The sequence below is a fragment of the Phascolarctos cinereus genome, unplaced genomic scaffold (genome assembly GCF_003287225.1).
Source record: "Phascolarctos cinereus isolate Bilbo 61053 unplaced genomic scaffold, phaCin_HiC Scaffold_5;HRSCAF=322, whole genome shotgun sequence".
In the NCBI taxonomy this organism is placed as follows: Eukaryota; Metazoa; Chordata; class Mammalia; order Diprotodontia; family Phascolarctidae; genus Phascolarctos; species Phascolarctos cinereus.
The window spans coordinates 218,349,695-218,370,643 of record NW_027555958.1 but is presented as its reverse complement, the minus strand read 5'-3'; the positions used below and the strand labels follow the sequence as shown (position 1 = coordinate 218,370,643).

Below are 20,949 nucleotides of genomic sequence, written 5' to 3'. Positions count from 1 at the left end.
CTCACAGAGATAGTTTTATGGTATTTACTTGACTTACCAAAGTTACTATAGATTGACGTAATGGTAACTTTAGAGGTGAACACCAATGTCGATGAAGCCCAGCCTCGAAGACGGTCATGGCCTTTGACTTGATATTGCCCAGCAGGAAGCTGAGAAACTGAGCATTGTAAAACTGTGTGGTTACCCAAGATGCCTACACATGGTGATGTCCCGATAAAGATCTGCATGTTCTTAGCACCAGTGGTTCGGTCCACAAGGAAGGTTATAATCAAACCATCGGTTTGAAGAATGAAAAGTAATGCTGGGGTGAAGGCATCACTATAACCAATCATCCCCACATCATATAAGTTCCCATCAACTTCAATTTCCAGGACAAGTGTCCCATTGCCTGGGGGAATGATACACTGGATGAACAGAGAGCTAATATTCACAGTGAGGCAGGGTTGGTGCCCTACCAGGACTGAAGTTGTGTGCTTTCCTCTCAGTGTTGTGCCTTCTATGGTCAAGAGGCCTCCACCATTGACACTGAAATTCTGAGGGTGATATCCAAGCACTTGCGGAGTGACAGTGAAATATGGAGGTATGGTGTGTTGGCAAGCAAAGCCTTTTCTCTTATTCAGAAGAGAGAAGTGATGTAGACCAGGGTCCAAGCCACTCAGCTGACATTCCACGTGAGTTGCATTATAGAAGGTTATATCACAAGAAAGATGGTCATCAACCAAAACAACCAGTTCATCAGTGTCTGTGGCTAACTTTTGCCCACCAATTAATATGGTGGTCAAAGTCCCACTGACACTGGTGGTCAATGTGTCCATAATGGGGGTTGCCTCTTCTTGCAGATAGAATGTACAGTTTCCTTGGCACTTACTGATTATCCCATTAACAGTGATTGTGACATTCAGGCCACGTGATGCTTTAGGGAGATGTCCCACAAGGCTAACCTGGCAGAGGATCATGCGGTCATTCCAGTTCCAGATGGCGCAAGTATGAGGGCCAGAGAGGTCAACCTGCACTACACTCATTCTGGACTTGAAAACCAAGCCTACTATAGTAAGCAATGTCCCTCCACACACTGATCCATGGGTGGGAAAGATGTTAGTAACCTGGGGAGACACTGTAAAACTGTGGGGCACAGCAGACATATTTGCAAATCCCATATCCTTCTGGAAAACCTGGATGGGATACATCCCAGCTTCAACATTTGCTAGCGGTAAGGAACAGAAATACTGAGTTCTATTGAAACTGAAGGATTGTAGCTCAAGGTTACATTTCATGTCCCCCAGAAGGATAATTGATTTAGATATGTTATCTCCTTCCACTTGTAGCTCCAGAATGTCACCTCTGATTTGACCTTGCATGGCAGTCACAAAAGGAGTTAAAGCTGTATGGTAGGTAAAGGTAAAGTCTTTCTTTCCCAAGTCAAATGAGGGATCATGGGGCGCATGGATATTGCCAATTGAGACTTCTATGGGAACCATGACAGCTTGAGGCTCTGTATCAGGCAAGTAAGGGGCTGATGAAGTCTCACACCAGATGGTCTCTTCAGTTGAGTTCACAATGCTACAGGTCTGGTTGCCCAATGATACTGAAACTAGAGAGGGATCCTTGCTGAAGCCAATTCCAGAGATAGTAAGGGTGGTTCCACCTAAAGGAATGGAAATTGAGAACCAAGTCAGAAATAACAGATATTTGCAACTAGGCAATCTAGACCAGTGTCTAAACCAGCGAAGTAATAAAACAGGGCAAAAAATTCATTAAGTATAATAAAAAAAAGTCATTAAATTACACTTTAGGTTTAAAGTATTTAGAGGCAAACCTGTGATTGTACCTCTTGGTGTAGAAACTCTCTCCACTGACACAGATCATCAGCTCATCAGTACCTTTTGGTCTAGATAGTTGTCTGTCTCAAAGTTAAAGCATATGCCCAGGGTCACACAGCTAGTGAGTGTCAGAGGCAAAATCTGAGCCCAGGATTTCTTGCCTCTAAACAGATCCACCAGCTAATGTTTCAGGCTGCCTTAAAATACTTAGGAGGGTAAATTTCTCAGGTACTTTTACATGCCTTAGAAATATCCACTTCCATACTGCTGATATTGGAATTACAAATCATTTTCATCTATTTGTAAAAGCATGTGGCTTTCCCCAAGCCAGACATGTTTACTACTGGACTCTTCTTCTAGCTCTGCTCCTGAGTCTCTGAGCTTCATTCTCCCTCTTCTACCTTCTTAGCTCCCTTTTATTATAGTCTTCCTGCTTTAGAATGTAACCTCTTCGAAGGTAGAAACTATCTGTTTGGGGGTTTTGTTTCTTTTTTGTTTTGTTTTGTTTGTACTTGTATTCCCAGCACTGAGCACAGTACCTGGTAGAAAGCAAGCATTTAATAAATGCTTGGTAACTTAGCTTGTTGATTTGACAAATACCTAATGAAGGCTCTATATATAAAAACACACAAAATATATCTGTCCTTTCTGCCATGCTCCCACCCTCTACTCTTCACAGACCAAAATATAATTAGAGGAGTAGTCAAATCTCATAATGTTGTCAAGAGATACAACAGCTATCTCAGAGGCTGAATTCAAGCAAGAAAATTCCCTATAAATCACTGTATACATGAGGAAGATTAGAATCATAGTAAAAGAAGGCAGTGTGGTACAGAGGAAAGAGCCCTGTTTCTAAAATTAGAGGTCCTGCATTCAAATCCTACCCTTACTACTTGTATGAGCTTAGCAAATCACTTAAACTCCCTGTGCCCTATTTCCTCATCTATAAAAAGAGCTGATTGGATTAGGTGGCCTCTGAAATCCCTTCTGACTGTATACTGATGATCCTATTTGACCCAATAGTATAGTGAGGTGCTTTATAATAGGGTTTTCCAACTTACGAAGAAAAAGGTCACATTGTAGCTAATAGTGGCACAGTAGATGAAATGCTGGACTTGGGGTCCGGAAATTGTTCAGTTGTTTCAGTCATGTCCAACTCTTCATGACCCCATTTGAGATTTTCTTGGCAAAAAGACTGGAGGTTTTCCATTTCCTTCTCTAGCTCATTTTACAAAGGAGGAACTGAGGCAAATGGAGTTAAGTGATTTGCCCAGGGTCACACAGCTAGGAAGTGTCTGAGGTCAGATTTGAACTCAGGAAGATGACTCTTCCTGATTTCAGACCCAGCATTCTATCCACTGCATCACCTAACAGCCCTTAAGGAAGTCTGGAAGATCTGAGTTCAAATCCTGCCTCAGAAACTTGCAAGTATGTGACTCTGGTCAAGTCAGGAAGACCTGAGTTTGAATCCTTTCTCAGACACTTACTAGTGTGCAATCCTGAGAAATTCCCCAACCCTCTCTAAACCTCATTTTCCTGATTGGCAAAACTGAGATAAGGGGATAATGAAAGCACCTGCTTCACAAGGTTGCTGTGAAGATCAAATACATATGAACATATTAAAGTGCTTAAAGCTTAAGACTCCATATAAATGTTATCTATGATTACTACTATTACTTTTAATGTGCAGTGAATTCTCAGAGGCATATAGCTTTCTCTGTTCTTGCTGAAAAGCAGTAGGTTCAAAAATATGTTCACTTGTATAACTTTACCATCTTCTTCCTTATACTTCTAGGCCAAGTATCTGTATCCTGAGAGAAGAGTAGAGGCACAGTGTGATCTAGGAGAAAAAATGCTGAATTTGGATGTCCAAGCCTTGGATTCAATTCCTGGCTATAGCTTTGGGCAAGTCACTTTTCTCCACCGGGCCTCAGGTTTCTCAGCCATTTGATGAGGGAACTAGATGCCTGATCAGATCCCTTCCAACTCTAAATATATGATCTAGGCATAGTGGGGTCCCCTTGCTCTTTTGTGGGTTGCATGTGCTTTCTCTGCCTAAATGGAATCCTTCCTGAGTTTTTTCTAATATCCCTTCAAGAAGCTTACACATTAGATTATTCCACTTTTTTTTTCATTAAGGAAAAAGAAACCCAAGAACTTCCCTTTTTATAAAAACCCTTAAGTTAATTTTGCTCATTAACTTGATGCATGTCTACAAACAATCAATCAATAAGCATTTACTAAGTGCCTGCCTACTACGTGGCAGACCCTGTACTAGGTGCTGGAGAAATAAAGACGAAGAATATAACAGTCCCTACTGGGTACGGAGTGTGTGCCTCACAGGAGGCAAATTAAAAAGTCCAACTGGTTCAACGATCATAAAACTGAATGTCAGTGCCAGGGGAGAGATGACCCTAATCTCCTGACTGCAGCTCTACAGCAGGGGTTTATAACGTTTTTTGGGTCACGGACCCCCTTGGCAGTCTGGTGAAGCCCATGGACCTCTTCTAAGAATAACACTTTTAAATGAATAAAATAAGAGGATCTTAAAAGAAATCAGCTATAGAGAATTACAAAAGGTTTTTTTTTTAAGTTCACAGACCACAGGTTAAGAAACCCTAGCCTAGGGGCAGCTAGGTGCTGCAGTGGATAGATCAACAGTCCTGAAGTCAGAAGAACCTGAGTTCGAATCAGGCCTCAGACACTTAATAGCTATATGATCTTGGGCAAGTCACTTAACCCCATTGCCTCAACAATAACAATAATAACAACAACAACAACAAACCTGGTCTAAGAGACACTTACCCAGAAGGGACCCACAGCAAGGCTCAATCTGAAAGACTTTGGTAATATACTGGATTTGAAGATCAACCCTAGTGAAGAAAGATATTTCATAGGCAGTTGGACTAGACATGGGAAGATGGATTCATTTGGAGTCAGATGATCTAGGAGCTCTGCCGTCTTACCTGTATCACCTAGGACAAGTCACTTAAACTCTAGGCCTCAATTTCATTTTCCTCGTATGAAAAATAGGAGTAAAGTTGCAGGGGTTGAGGGAGTGACAAGATGACATACAAGGTCCCTTCTAGACCCAAATCTATGACTCTATGATGACCTCTAAGGCCTTTCCAGCAATGCCTTTGCATCAGGGTACCCATGTAAGCTTGCTCAACCACACCCACACTTCAGAATGGGAAGTTTCCATCTTCCAGTGGCATCCTGAAGTCAGCTCGTACAGGCTTTTCAGAGCCAATTGTTAAATTTTCAGTGTGAACTTTTACACCTCAGAAACCAGGAAAGGCTACAAAGTAGGTTTTATTTATTGTTTTGTTGATTGTCTGAACCTTAGAAAATGATTAAGAAAATTTTAATGATAGATTAAATTTTAAAGTATATCTTTCATTTTTTTTTTGAGGAAGAGCCTCCTGTTAAACATTTACCAACATGCATTTGACCTTACCCCTCTGATCTGATGTTGACACCATTCATTGTGACTGAAATGCTGTGCCACCCTGTTGGCAAGGGTGGCAGTGCAACCTCCAGACCCTGAGGTCCCTGCTTTAGGATCTGAGTCAAGGTGTCCTGAATACGGACTTTCACATCCAGGTCTGTATAATTCACCAGAGATGTAGTTCCAATGAAAAGTCTCTGATCTCCTGAAATGAGAGGCATCTATTAAGAAGCACAATTTGGGATACATGGCCTAAAACCCTCTAATTCCTTCCAGCACTTATTTATGCCTATGAAAAACCACATGTTATGGTCTTTAATTTGTTGGGTTTGAAAATATGCAACTTTGATTTAAGCTGGGCCTTGAAGAATAAATAGGTACTGTGCAGCAGGTTGCTAAGAGGAAAGAGCATTCCAGAGAGATGTAAGAGCATGAGCAAAAAGAAAGAAACAAGAAAACTATTTTGGAAAGGCTGGGGTGATGAGAAAATGAGACAGGCAGGTAGGAAATGCAGATGCTAGTTTGACAGGATTAAGATGAAACTAGAAAAGTAAGTTGAGACCAATTCTTGAGGGGTCTTGAATGCCAAGTGAAGAAATATGGGATTTAGCTGTTAGTGCCAGTAAGTAATTCAAGTTTTCAAACAATAGTATAACTTTAAGATTACAGAAACATAAAGTGTTAAAGGCAGAAGGGACCCTAAACATGATCTAGTTCAACTCCTCCTCCTTTTTTTTAAAAGGTAGAGAAATTGAATCCTGGGGTGTTGTGACCTAAGGTTGAGACCTTAGTTCATAGTAATGATAACTAGACAGACAGACAGACATATAGTTAGATAGATAGATAGATAGATAGATAGATAGATAGATAGATAGATAGATAGATAGATAGTCATAAAGGTAGATAGACAGATAGACAGACAGATAAAGAGACAGACATACAGGTAGGTAGACAGATAGACAGACATGATAGACATAGATGGATGAATGGATGGATGGACAGACAGAGAGGCAGACTGATAAATCAAATTAGAAAATATATAGATTATAATAATAATATAATTATAATATTTAAGACATTTTATATTTCAAGACAATTTATAATATTTCAAGACATTTCGAAAACCTTAAAACACCATATACATTTTAGCTATTCTTATTATATAGTGCTTAAGGTTTCTGAAGCACTTTGCTCACAGTAACCCTATTATAAAGGTGGTACAGGAATTACTTATCCCCATTTTGCAGATGAAGAAACCTGGAATAGAAGCTGAGTGATTTGCCTGAGGTCACAAGGGTAGTCTGTGTCAGAGGTAGGATTTGACCTATCTGCTGATTCCAGTTCTTACACTTACCCCAATACACCATGCTGCAGAGCCTTGGATAAAAATGTGCTATAAGAAGAAAAATCTGGCGTCTGTGATGGACAGCTTGGAAAGGGAAAAGCCTGGGAGCACATAGAAGGCTACTATAATAGCCCAGGTATGAGAACAACAGATTATATGGGTGTTCTACATGTTATTTATTCTTATTGTCTTCCTCTAACAAGAAGGATTCCTTTTGGCCTCATATAATCCTCCATTTCCCTCTTCCTCTCCCCTACTCATCAGACCCAAAGTGATTCATCTTGTAAAATATCACCTTTTGTGAATTTTCCCATATACGTTTTCCTATCCAGAACACAGAAAAATTCAAATAGAAGTTTTAAGCTTTGAAAAAAACACATCACGCTGTATATGTTAATCACATGAATTCTTTGGACTTCTGGTCAATTGTCAACTTATTCCTAGATGCCTGTAAGGCACTGATATGATATATTTATACTTTTCATTATAGGACAGAAATTTTATTAAAAGCCAACCAGAGTCAGTGAGCCCAGGACAGAACAGAGAGGAGTGACTTCCTCATCCCTCTCTCTCTCTCATTCTGAAGAGTCTGTACCACAGAGGAATTCCACCCACTTTGGTTGTCAGAGGCAGCAGATTCTTAGTTTGCATTATACCATCTGAATAATATTGAAAAGCTAAAGGACACTTCCTTTTATTTATGCACTGAAAAATTTAAAAAGACCAGAGAAAGAACTGGGTTGTCTTAGGGAAAAGGGTTGGTCTTCCATAATAACTTAGATTTATATATAGTAACACTCTGTTTGTCTGGGCTTGTTAGATGGCAGTTGGCCACATTTACATCCCTTGTTCTCACTGCTCTGTTCTCTTTTACCTCCCCCAAAATACTCAAACTCCTTTCCTTGGCATTCAAGGCCTCTACACTCTGTCATTTCCCTAATTTTTCAGCCTTATTTCAAACTACAGTTATCCCTTCCACATCGCAAGGAGGTAAAGGGGCCAGCACCACCTCCGAGATGGAAAATCTGCATAAAAAATTTTGGCTGTCCCTTAGTAGCAGAGAAGTCTGAATTATTATAGTATTAAAAGATAAAATGTGTTGATGTTATACAATACTATATAAATATTTTATGCATATCTGAGATGCTAAACTTTTTCTGTGTCATCTGCTGGTCTTCTCGTACTGTCCTCCAAACTCCCCCCAAATTTCCATTTAATTTCTTATGCCAACCGCAATATATCAAAACCATGATGGGGAAAGTTGCAATGTGAAAGGGATAACTGTACTCCCTTCAGTGTACACTCCGTCCCAGGCAAACTGGGCTATTCATTACACTGCAAATCCCCACCATTTTCCTACCTCAGAGCCTTTGCTCTCCCTTGAATGTCATTCCCTCCCTTACCACTCTCACTACGCTCATCCCCACCATCCCTGCCCTTTGAAATTCTAACCATCCTTCATGCTCCACTCAGAAGCTACCACCTCCATGAAGTGCCCTGAACTACCACCACCCCAGATGGAAATTATCTTTCCTTCTTTAGATCTTCTATAGTATTTCGGAATCCTCATGTTCTCATCATCTTCAATTCTGCATTATAGGCACTGCATAGGAATTTAATATTTATTACAGGTATTGCATATTCGTGTTTGTACTAAATGCCCCTTATACACATTAGATTGTAAATTTCATGAAGTCAGGGAACCCGTATTTAGTATCAAAATAGAACTTCAGCAGAGCTTTTCTCATAGTGGGCGCTTAATAAATGATTATTAAATGGATGATTTAATGCACAATGGTAATTAATGTTTGTAATAATGCCTTTGAGGCACTTCTAAGTGGCACAGGGGGAAGACTGCCAGAAGTCAGGAAGACTCATCTTCCTGAGTTCAAATCTGGCCTCAGATACTTACTACCTGGGTGACCCTGGGCAAGTCACTTAACCCTGTTTGCCTCAGTTTCCTCAACTGTAAAATGAGCTGGAGAAGGAAGCAGCAAATCACTCTGGTATCTTTTCCAGGAAAACCCTAAATGAGGTAATGAAGGATAGGACACAACCAAAAATAATTTAACAACAACACAGTCTGGTATAATTTGTAGTCAAACTCTAGGTTTGAATTTCTTCTCACAGTTGTTTACTATATGACTGATCATAGGCAAGTTACAATCTCTCAGAGCCTCAGCTTCTTCATCTATAGGATGCAGGGGTTGGACTGTGGATCTCTAAGGTTCCATCCGTCTCTACATCCTGTGATCACATGATATAATTAATGATGTCCTTGTGTCACATAGTTTTTATCAGCAGTATTCTCACAATATAAAAGCAGTATGCATATTAGTGGAATGCTAGGCTCAGAGCCAGAAGGACCTGGGTTCAAGTCTCACCTCTGACACATATTAGCTTTGTGGCCCTGGGCACCTCTCAGTTCTCTAGGCAACTTTCTAAAATGAGGAGATACAGACCTGCATTGGCAGGGTGAATTTCTTTACCTGGGAAGTTCCCTCTATCAGTGAAATCACAAGCACAATTCCTAACCCAACCTACCCCTGCAGTACCCACTTATGAAGGTAGGAGTACATGACAATAGCTTCATGCTGTTGTTCATCCCAGAAGAGGATCAATGACATCATGAGGGTGATGGCTGAGCTTCATTTTACTGAGAGAAAAACTGACTCCAAGATTCCCAAGGTCAAATACTGAGTTAATAGCACAGCTGGGCTGAGAAACCAGGTCTCCTGATTTCCAGGTAAGCTCCTGTTCCCTGTGTTTTTCTGTCTTCGTTACAATTCACCAGAGACTCATCTCTTGCCTTTTGCCTGGACCAAGGCTCTATCAAGAGAAAATTTTTAGAGTGCCATTTATCCTTACCTGCTGTGTTGCTTCTATTTCTGCTCAGGGAAACGATAACTGGATTTAAAGAAGGAGTATACTCGAATGCCTCTGGATAAGCTAATGACAGGTTCCTGGTGATGATGGTCACATTCACAAGCCTTCCACTATCATTCCCCTGAAAGCCAATCTTAAAAAATGAAATATTGTCAAACCTCACTAAATACCTTTAACTGGGGAGGAGGAGCAGATTTGGAGGGAAAGAGTGTAAATTGCAGGGGAAAAAATTAAAGAAATACATGCTAATTGGTTTCAAATATTGTATGTATAGTCATTGAACTAAGCTACCCTAATGTGGCCTAGAAGAAATCCTTAGGGGACCTGCTTTAAAGAACAGATAAGAATGATTTGTTATTAACATATCAATTGTTTTTATGTAAATGGAGACTATTAATGTGTTGGGGAATGCTTGAAACTGTCCATTCTCTAAAGTACAGTAATTTAAACACTCCCTGGGGCAACTTTGTTTCTACTCTTAATTTGTAGAGCAAACCTTTTCTTCATTGATAATGCTAAGGTAAACTTCTGGCTAGCCTTTTCAAAATTATCACAAAATCCCAAATTAATGAACTAGTTGGTAAGGTTTTGTTGTACTTTCAAGAAAAAAAAATAGATGAGAAAATTCTATTTTTCTTTCATTTTTGCTAATTCAAGATTTTTCTTTAAGTAGGTTGAGATTCATCTATTTGGAACTGCTTGCCCTCACTTAAAGCAGGGAAGTGGATAAAATATCACATGAAGGCCCTTACAATAGAGCAAAATAATATTAAGATGTAGGTTGGTCCAGTTAATGGCTCAGAAATATAATTGAAATGATTTCCTGTGGAAAGAGAGCAGAAAGCTTTATTAAACTATAAACTCTTAGAGGGCAGACAGAGACTATATAATTAATTCTGTAAGGCCTCCAGAACAGAGCTTTGTAAATGTTAAGCTTGTAAACAAATAGTTGATTTTTAAAAATAATACTACCGTGATATTTCCAGTCCCCTTCCTCCCCTCACTTGCTAGTGCCTTTGCTCTGAGAATATCTTCCACTTACAATATATATCTTCCTTTTGCAATGTACATATCCTATATATACACATCTTTTGCATGTTGTCTCTACTATTAGAATATGAACTCCTTAAGGGGAACATTTTTTGTCTTCAACCCACAGTGCTTAGCACTGTCTGGCACACTATAGGTGCTTAATAAATGCATGCTAGCTGACAGTTCCTCCCCCATACACACACACACACACACACACATGCACGCATCCCACAATCACCACCAAAAGAAATTTGCAGCTACATATTCTATTGGTCTGAATGTAAGATGCATACAGCCCATAATCTGTTAATTTTCTATCTCCAAGAGAAGTAGAGAGACATAAGGAAGAGAGAGACAGAGAGATAGGAGGAAGATGTTCTTTGCAGTTGTGACATGGTAGATAGAATGATGTTTCAGAAAGGAAAATGAGTTCAAATTCTATCTTTCAACAAATATTAACCCTGTGACTGACTCTTAGTAACTGAATTATAAAGAAGTAGCAGATCTTAATTAATGGATGGATGGATGAGAGGTAAGGCATATAATCAAGAATGGGCATTAGGAACTTATATAATAATCACAGAGTCCATTGATTAACTAAAATCAGGAAATTCAACCACCCAAGAGGTTAGATCATTCCCACCTAGTGTATGAAAGTTTCAGAGCATCTATCATGCTTAATGCACAACATATTAATATACAAAAACATTTTTTTAAATTTATCTTTATAGCTCTTGATAAGAAGGCTCTACCTACCATAAAGTTCACCAATGAACTTATGCCCTTTTACCTGTCATTCAGCACCTGCTATATGCATCAGATCATACAATCACAGATCCCTCATTTCACAGATTAGGAAATTGAGACCTAGGACGGTTACCTAATCATTCTAAGCCTCAGTTTCCTCCTCCATAAAATTGTTGGTCTAGATGGGAAAAGAGGGAGGAAGAGAATGAATATTAAATAGTACCTACTATGTGTCAAGTACTATTTTAAGTGCTTTATAAATATCTCATTTGATCCTCACAACAACCAGTAGGTGCTGTTATTATCCCCATTTTACAGTTGGGGAAATGGAGGCAACCAGCTGTTAAGTGACTTACCCAAAGTCACACAGATCAATTATGAAAAGATGATATTGGACCAGAAGAAAGCTTTTAGGACCTCCCGTTTAAAAGCAAGATATGAATTAATAAACAAAGCAAGAAAAAGTCAAATTCACCTTGCATTCTGAGTTTAAATCCTGCCTTTGCTGCAGACTGCAGTGTATGATCTTGGACAACTCATTTAACTTTGCTGATGTAGGAGATCTTCAAAAATAGACGTGATGATGCTTCTTTGTTGTTGGTACACATTTTTTCCAGTCATGTGACAAATAAATGCAAATTCATACTTGGTCATGATCAGTCTATGACCCAAATAATTCACAGCACATAATTTTGGGATACCAAGAGAAATCTCTTCTTGATGCTTTCTCCACTTTCTTTCATACATATACATGTCCTTGTTAAAATGTAAGTGCCTTGTGAGTGGGGGTCATTTCATTCTTTGTATTTGCATTGTCAGCACCTACCAGAGTGTTGGCCCATAGTAGTATTCATTTAAATAAATGCTTGTTGGTTGATATTTGTTCTCTTTCTTTGCCATCAGGATACCAATCTTCATCACAGCCCTATCCATGATTTTTACAGTTAGGTCTAAATGAGGAATTTCTCTCATCTATTTCCTCATCTGTAAAACCAAAGAGTCATATTATACAGCTTCTGAGATCCCTATCAGCTCTAGTTCGTGATCCTATAGAAACTGATCTCTTGGATCAGAACCCTTAAATATCTATGTAATGGATTCTCTTTGGAACTGTCCCCAATGAAGTGATGTGACACTCACTATTTCTTTTTTTTCTTTAGGCAATTGGGGTTAAGTGACTTGCCCAGGGTCACACAGCTAGTAAGCGTCAAGTGTTTGGTCTGAGGTTGGATTTGAACTCAGGTATTCCTGACTTCAGGGCCGGTGCTCTATCCACTGTACCACCTAGCTGCCCCCAACACTCACTATTTCTGCATAGAAGGGATCACTGAGTAGTGCAGTAAGTGGAAAAGTAAAGAGGCAGTGGCATAAAACCTATTTTGATAATCATTTGCAACGTCCTAAAAAGCAAGAGAGTTTATAAGTATCCCTTTCATATTATTCACATAATGAATAATGAAACAATAAATGAAGGATATGAATAGGGTAGGGACCATCAGAACGCTCAATCTGTCAATCAATCAATAAGCATTTTGTTTGTGTTTTTTGGGGAGGCAATAAAGGTTAAGTGACTTGCTCAGGGTCACACAGCTAGTAAGTGTTTGAGGCTGGATTTGAACTCAGGTCCTCCTGATTTCAGGGCCAGTGCTCTATCCACTATGCCACCTAGCTGCCCACAATAAGCATTTATTAACCCTTATTTCATCCTTAGTCTGTCACAGAACATCTAAGGTTTAGATAGAAGATAGTTGCTAGGACTCAGGAAACAGTTTATGCAATCATCTCTATTACTGCCTTAAATGTAAAGTGATAGTGAATGATAACAAAAGGAGATGCTAAAGGACTCTGCTTACCCAGGGAGGGACTTTGCACTGGATTCTTTCCATGTTCCTGGAGGAGATGTTGATGGGACAAGGTTGAGACCCAAATAATACCAGGCTTACTTCTTCCAAACTGGTCCCTTGGATAGTGGCCCAAAATCCTCCTGTAACATCAGTGATATCATCAGCTAAACAGTCAGGTAGAGATCAAGTGGTGCCCGAGATATAGGAAAGGAATGAAACATGGAAAAATTGGCACTCATCAGAATCCCAGAAAATGTTAAAACTGCCACAGAAAGGATTTAACTTAAATGTCAAAATCTTCCTATGAGAGAGAGATGGTACAACGGACGGATTGTCCCCACTGATGAGATATATCACCAAGTGACTGAAGTATCAAAGGAATATAAGCTATTATCTGAAAAAAATGATAAATAACTATTAAAATCCTCCCTGGAAGAAAGAAGAGGAAGGATAAATTAAGAAATTAAGCTCATATAAAGTTAGTTGTGTTTTTTTTAAAGCAGTAACTTTTTTTTAAATACTCGAACTTTCTCTTATTTCCCTTTTCTATCTATTCAAGATCAGCCTTCAAAGACTAGTTCTAGGACCTCTGAAACTTTCCTTCTCTCAAAAACCTTCAATGACTCCCTCATGCCTTCTGGATAAAACACCAACTCCTCAACCTGCCATTTAAAGTTCTCACAATCTGCCTCCAAACTACCCTTCCAACTTTCTTTTACTCCATGTACTGCCTTCTATCAAAACTGGACTCCCGTCAGTTCATCTGTATGCCCTCCCGCCTCCATGAAACACATCATTTCCCTCTTTACCCCTGATTACTGAAGTCCATTTCTTACAGAGTTCAGCTCAGATGTTACTTCCTCTATGATGCCTCCTGTGATCCCAACCTACCAGCTAAAAGAAGTTTCTTCCTTTTCAAATATTTCCAAAGCACTTTGTCTAGATCTTTCCTTTGCCTCCTGTCAGATTCTGCCTTGTGTAATATTTATTTGTGTATTTGTGACTCATAGTCTTTCCCCTCTCCTCTTTAGATTATAAGCTGATTGAGGACAAGATGCATCATTTTCATCTTTTTACCCTATCAACCTATCACAGTGCCTTGTACATATAAGGTACTGTCCCCCCCCCTTTTTATATGGACATTTTATTTGCTGAAAGGGAAAGAAAATAAACATTTTGAATGAAACAGAAAAAATCAGCATAAGGATAAAGAGACTGTGTAAAAAAAATTTTAAAACCCACTTTAACAGAAAAGCAGCACCTCAGATACATATTCTAAGAGCGAACAACAGCTTAGAGGCAAAGAACTGGGTGACATTAGAGATGGATGGTATGTATTGTTTCCCAGCATCTAATTTGAATATGGCTATTTTCAGTATTTGGGAGTTTGTGACTGGGAAACTTTGAATCAAAGAACTATGGTGGTAAGAATCAAAATTAGAGCAATGGCTGTGAGAGTAGATAGGAAGAGGACATATGGGAGGCATGTGGCTGAGCATTTGGCAACTGATTCAAAGTGTGGAATGAAAGAGAGGGTGATTTCTAAATTAGGAAGGAGAAAGGAGGGAAGAAGAGAGGTTGGGGAGGAATGAAAAATGATGGGAAATGAGGAAAGGAAAGAGAGAAAGAAGAATGGGAGGTGAGGGAAGGCAGGAAGGCAGGAAGGCAGGCAGGCAGGCAGGAAGGAAGGAATGGGAAAAGAGAGGAGAGGAGGGGAGGGGAGACGAAAGGAGGGGAGGGAAGGGGAGGGAGGGAAGGGAAGGGAAGGGAAGGAGAGGGAAGGGGAGGGAAGGGAAGAAAGAAGGAAAAAGGAAGGGCCCTGCATAAATATAATAATCAAATACTTGATTTATATACTGTATCATGTTCCATTCTGAGCAATAGTATCTCGTTTCTTCCTCATGATATTCCTATTAAGTAGATAAGAACAGGGAGCATATGTTCTGTCTTAGATGCAGAAAAGATGCAACAAGGCTGAGGAAGGGCATGTCTTTTGGGCAAAGTTGTGTCAGAAAGAAGTTGGGCTCTCTTCTATTCTTGTTTTTGTAATTTCAGGTGGTAGGTCTTTTTGGCTAATAATAACGAAAAACAGAGTCATAAGATTTAGGGCTGGGAGTGACCTTAAAAGTTACTTAGTCCAACCCTTCATTTAACATATGAGGAAACTGAGTCCCAGAAAAGTAAAGTGATTTTCCCAAGACCATGCAGTATTTGAATACAGATCTTCTCTCTTTAAATCCAGTTTTCTTTGCACTACCCCAATTCAACAAGCAGTTGAAAAGTGGATTTGTACGGTCTAACAATGACACCTAGGCAGATAGAAGTGTACGACTTACCCAAGGGCACTCAGCTAGATTCAAGCCCTGGCCTCCTGACTTGGGGCTCAGTAGTTTTTTTGTTTGTTTGGTTGGTTGTTTTTTTGGGGTTTTGTTTTTGTTTTTGTTTTTGTTTTTTACTGTATCCAAGACCTGTGAATGCTACTTCCAGGATCTTCCCAATAGATCACATCATCTTGACAAGCTATGATGATACTGCCTGATATTGTTCTACAATGAACATTATTTATTTAGTGCTTACAGTGTTCATAGCACTGAGTTAATAACCCTGATGGATACAAAGATAAATAAGGCAGGGTGGTGTCTTGTGGTGGCCCCAAGAGGGCAGGGGGCCATGTCTTATTGATCTTTGTGTCTCAAATTACTCAGAGAAGTCAGTTCTGTGCACATTATTCCATACATAATAGGAAGAATAGAATATATCCACAAATACCTCCAAAGTCAAATATAAGGGCATAGGAGAGGCTCAAATAAAATGCTACTATTTGAGATCAAGAAAAGGAAAATCATTCATGACCAGATGATTCATTGGAACCATATATCAGCAATGGAGCCCATATTCAATCGGTTGCCTATCTTTGTAATTTCTCCTTCCACAGTGACTTTCAACATCCATACCCTGGCTCTTCTCATATGACCTAAATCATCAGCCTAAATCAAGTCCTCATCACTTCTCACCTACGCTATTGCGATCACCTCCTAATTGGGCTTTCTACCTCAGATATCTTCCCTCTCCAAAATGTCCTCCATATAGTTGCTAAATTGATGGTCCCAAAGCACAGATCTTGGAGGCAGCTAGGTGGTGCAGTGGATAGAGCACCAGCCCTGCAGTCAGGAGGACCTGAGTTCAAATTTGGCCTCAGACCAAACACATGACACTTACTAGCTGTGTGACCTGGGCAAGTCACTTAACCCCAATTGCCTAAAAAAAAAAAAAGCACAGATTTTTGTTACCCTTCCTCCCCTCCCTACTTAAACTATAATGGCTTACTCTTACCTCTAGGAATAAATATAGATTCCTCCATAAGACATTAAAACCCTTTACAGCCTGGTTCCAATCTATCCTTCTAGCCTTTTTTCACATTACTCCATTTCATTCACTCTCTGACTGGCCTTCTTACTTCATGAAACCTTGATTGGAGGTTTCATGAAGAAAGTGACAATGGTTCTGCATTTTGACGAGTGGGTAGGACTGAAAGAGGCAGAATTGGAGGAGTGGACAGAAGGTAAGAAAAATCCAAACACAGGAAAGGCCTGGACAAAAACTTGGAGGTAGAAAGCCTTATATGTATAAGGTAAGGAGCTAAGGACATAGTCATTTTTCAGTCGCGTCTGCCTCTCTGTGACCCCATTTGGAGCTTCCTTGGCAAAGATACTGGAGCAGTTTGCCATTTCCTTCTCCAGCTCATTTTACAGATGAGAAACTGTGGCAAACAAGGTTAAGTGACTTGCCCAGGTCTCACAGCTAGTATGTGTCTAAGGCCAGCTTTGCACTCACAGAGAAGAGTCTTCCTGACTCCAGGCCCATCACTCTATCCACTGAACCACCTAGCTGCTAATTAGGGATGGGGGAGGGGAGAATAATCCTCATTTGCCTAGAGCATGTATATGTGGAGGGAAATAACTTAAAACAAATCTGGAAAGCCAGCTTAGTGACAGATCATTTGGAAAGTCTTGAATGCCAGTCTGAGTAGGAGCCCGAAACAGAAGAACATTTAACAAGTCCTACAAAGATGTGTCTATGGGTCCAAATGTTTGCTGTTCATTTACACATTCATTTATTCAACAGACATTGACCATGTGAGGTAAAATTCATTAGAGGAAATGCTGATATTAGGAAATTAAAAGTTGCAAACCACAGCAGACATTAGGATATTCGAAAGCATTTGCCAACGCCTGCTAGTTCTCTCAGAACAGTCCCAAAACCCTGTGGTCTGAATATCAGTTTCAGGGAATCAAGTGGATTCTTATTTCTTCTCCAAACTTACCAATCTCTGGGGCTACAGAAGGTTCCACCACTTCCAGCTTGGGTTTAATGTTGAAGTAGATGCCCTCTCCTCCACTGACATTGAGTGCAAAGCCAAAGTGCCTCACCAGCATCACCACCTGATACTCTCCAATTGGTAAGAAGTTCATCCGGCAGGTCACATAAGTTTGGTTTGAGAACATGATTTCACAGACCTGTTGATTCACCTCGATTTTCAAAGCTTTAGAGTCACCAGGAAAACCGGATCCCTTGATACACACCAGCAGGTCAGTGTCATCATCTGCCAGAAGAAATGAAGCAAATATACCAAACAAACCACCTCCAATTATTTGAACTCACAAAGATGAGTCTTTCTGACTTCAGGCCCAGTGATCTATCCACCAGTACTGCTTGCACTTCACAGTTCTTACCAGAAATGTTTTAGATAAATAGAGAAACTTTCCACTTTGCTTCAATCTCTAATTAATCAATCTCTCGGCATCCATTAAGCACCTGCTACCTGCCAGAAGGGCAGCTAGGTGGCACAGTGGATAGAGAGCTGGGCTTAGAGTCAGGAAAACCTGAGTTCAAATGGGGTCATGATGAGGCGGGGATGACCGAACAGCTACAAAAATGTGCCATAAACCACCCAGCCCTCCCTATTCCCCAAGCCAAACCCATACTCTCAAGGAAACTCCTTTTGAGTCTAGATCATATTTTCCCTAAGATTCAATTGAAAGTGTCCTACCATAAGAGTACCAGACAGCTTGAACTAATGGGGTTGATTCTTGATGGTATTGGAAAGAGCAGGCACCCAAACAGTGAGCAGGGATATCACTGACTCTCACAGTCACCTGGAGAAACACAAGACATAGCAAACACAGTATGTACAATTCAGATGCTACAGGACCATTTTTATGTGAAGCCGATGTTTCCTGGACAGTCCCAACCAAACAGTCTCCTTCTTACTATTCTCATTATATATCTGTATAGCTGTAGAGCAAGATGTCTCGGGATACTAGGTATTAGGTGTAAAGAACCTTACTATTGTTCAGCCCCATAAGGTGAAGAACCATTCTGTCTCCTCTCCTGGGATATTTCATAACAAAAATAGTAATAATTAGCACTTATATAGCACCTTATGGTTTGCAAAACTCTTTGCAAATATTACTTCATTTGACTCTCACAACAACCCTGTGAGATTTGTTATTATCCCTATTTTACAGATAAGGACACTGAGGCAGACAGAGGTTAAGTGACTTGCCCAGGGTCACACAGCTAGTAAGTGTCAAGTGTTTGGTGTGAGGCCAAATTTGAACTCAGTCCTCCTGATTTCATGGCCAGTGCTCTATCCACTGTACCACCTAGCTGTGCCCGCTGTATGCAGGTCTTTCCCAGGCTTCCCTCCGACCACCCTCCCCAAAACTATTCGAATCTTCCCCACTGCCTTCCACTTACTCTATATCTTACAAGTACCTCTTTACCTATGTGATGTCTCCCCCATTTGAATGTAAATTCCTTGAAGGGAGCCACTGTTTTCCCTATATTTGTAATCCCCAGTACCTAGCACGGAGCTTGGCATAATAAATAGTAAGCTCTGAATAAATGCTTATTGATTATTCCCCTCTATATTTCCCCTGCACTTCAACCAAACTGGATTGTAGGTCATTCCACAAACATATTCCCACCCCTATACCTTTGTTCACACTATTCTCTATGCCTAGAATGCTCTGCTAATGTTCTAACCCACCATCCCCATCCACCTTCACCTATTACAATCCTAGCCATATTTCAAGGCCCAGCCAAAATGCTACCTCTTCAAAAATGGCTTCGTTGACTTCCCCCAACAGAAATGATCTCTTACTCTCCCAAACTACCATAGCATTTTTTTCAATCAACCAACAAAAATCTATTAAGTAGACAGATATTGTGCTAGACAGTAGGTTACAAATACAGTAAATAAAACAATTCCTTGTGTAATATGTAAATTACACTGTCTTTTATACTGTAGGGTTTTATGTATCTGATCCATTCAATTATAAACTCCATGAAGACAAGGACCATGTCTTATTCTTTTTTGCATCCTTTGTGTATTCTTATCCCATATTCCCTAATGCTGTGTTGCAAAGAGTATGAGCACAATCATATTTGTGAATCAATAAATTAATGAATTATCAGTGACCTGTTTTGATGATAGAAGAACTGAGGTTCTAAGAAATAAATTAAAATAGCCTATTTTAGAAACAGTGAAACAGCCAAGTAAAGATTAGAAAGCCCCTTAGGAAGCCCCTCCATTCTCACCTGTGGGTATGTGTTGGGAGTAACCAACATATCTCCAAATATGGGTCCAAGAAAAACACCACCATCATAAACTACCCGAGTGCTCACAGCTGGATACACACCAGTTAGGTTTTCTGCAGAGACCTGAAATGGTGATAAACATTTGTAACGACATAGGTTATTGTTCTTTACACTGGTTCAGATTAGACTAATTAAAAACAAATCTTTCAGCATTCTATTAAGAAGTGGTGGCATAAAGGGAGTGGGGGAGAACTGGATGTAGAACTAGAAGCTTGGTAGTATAGGGAGTGACTCATGAAAACCCCAGTAGACCCAAGGAATATTTTGTTTTAAGTGGGATTACATTTTGGGCAAACCATACCCACCTTTCTTTAGATCTTCGTGATACTTTTGTTTCTGGATTGGGCTTTTATTGTTTTTCTTTTTGTGTTAAAATTGTATCTTGTTCTAGTTCCCTTGACCACCACCACTACCACCCCCAGTCAGTATAATAAATAAGGCTATATGTAGCCAGTATAAAAGGGCAATAGCAAGAAATAAGATTGCCAAGAAGAACCTGGAAGTCTCATACAAAAGATCAAAGAAGCACAATTTATAAATTATTTCATATATTAACAAAAATTCACATTCTGATAATATGTGCTGAATCACTGCTGTCAGGGCCTTTTGGCCTTATGACATGTAAATTTCAGACATATTTCAGGTCTCCACAATTCCAGACCAGCAAAACATCAAGAGGTGCTGATAGCTTTGAGATTCAACTTAGAAATTTTACTGATAACTTTGACACAATTTTGATACATTAACGAACTAACCCCAAGGTGGTATAGATGGAAGTTAGTCTGTTTCCCCCCAAAACTCTATAAAAATGAGACCTCAAAATCTTGCCCCCAGTATTCTTCCATCTCCACAAGGTCCATACTACCTGGTGATCCCAATTCTAAGCCATGATTACATGAGCTATACTATCTAAAAGCCTCTTTCCTCTCATCCTCTTTGCTACATTGCCTACCTCCTTCACTGCTCCATCCCCCATCCCCACACCATCTGCCTCTGTAATCCTTTTTGCCATTTGTCTCTGTCTTTATGGGCTTTTTGCCTCCATACTCTCTGTGCCTTATTAAAGTGTGATTGCCACCCCACTTCCTGATGCCAATAGTGGTCTTTCCCGGAGAGTATCCAAAGAATTGGGTGTGTTTGTCTCCATTTCATAATCTTATA

The 20,949-nt window shown here is 39.8% G+C and overlaps 1 protein-coding gene across 1 annotated transcript in view; it reads right to left on the bottom strand.

Moving 5' to 3' along the window:
• LOC110213527 (PKHD1 ciliary IPT domain containing fibrocystin/polyductin) overlaps nucleotides 1-20,949 on the bottom strand; it is an 84,255-nt gene that overhangs the window by 22,948 nt on the left and 40,358 nt on the right. The window contains exons 13-20 of the mRNA XM_078155658.1: nucleotides 19,729-19,851; nucleotides 18,176-18,281; nucleotides 17,450-17,728; nucleotides 13,135-13,265; nucleotides 9,485-9,635; nucleotides 5,281-5,476; nucleotides 4,626-4,693; nucleotides 38-1,645 (exon numbers count right to left, since the gene is read on the bottom strand). Of these exons, the coding sequence (XP_078011784.1) occupies nucleotides 38-1,645; nucleotides 4,626-4,693; nucleotides 5,281-5,476; nucleotides 9,485-9,635; nucleotides 13,135-13,265; nucleotides 17,450-17,728; nucleotides 18,176-18,281; nucleotides 19,729-19,851 (2,662 nt within the window). The remainder of the gene's footprint in view (nucleotides 1-37; nucleotides 1,646-4,625; nucleotides 4,694-5,280; nucleotides 5,477-9,484; nucleotides 9,636-13,134; nucleotides 13,266-17,449; nucleotides 17,729-18,175; nucleotides 18,282-19,728; nucleotides 19,852-20,949) is intronic.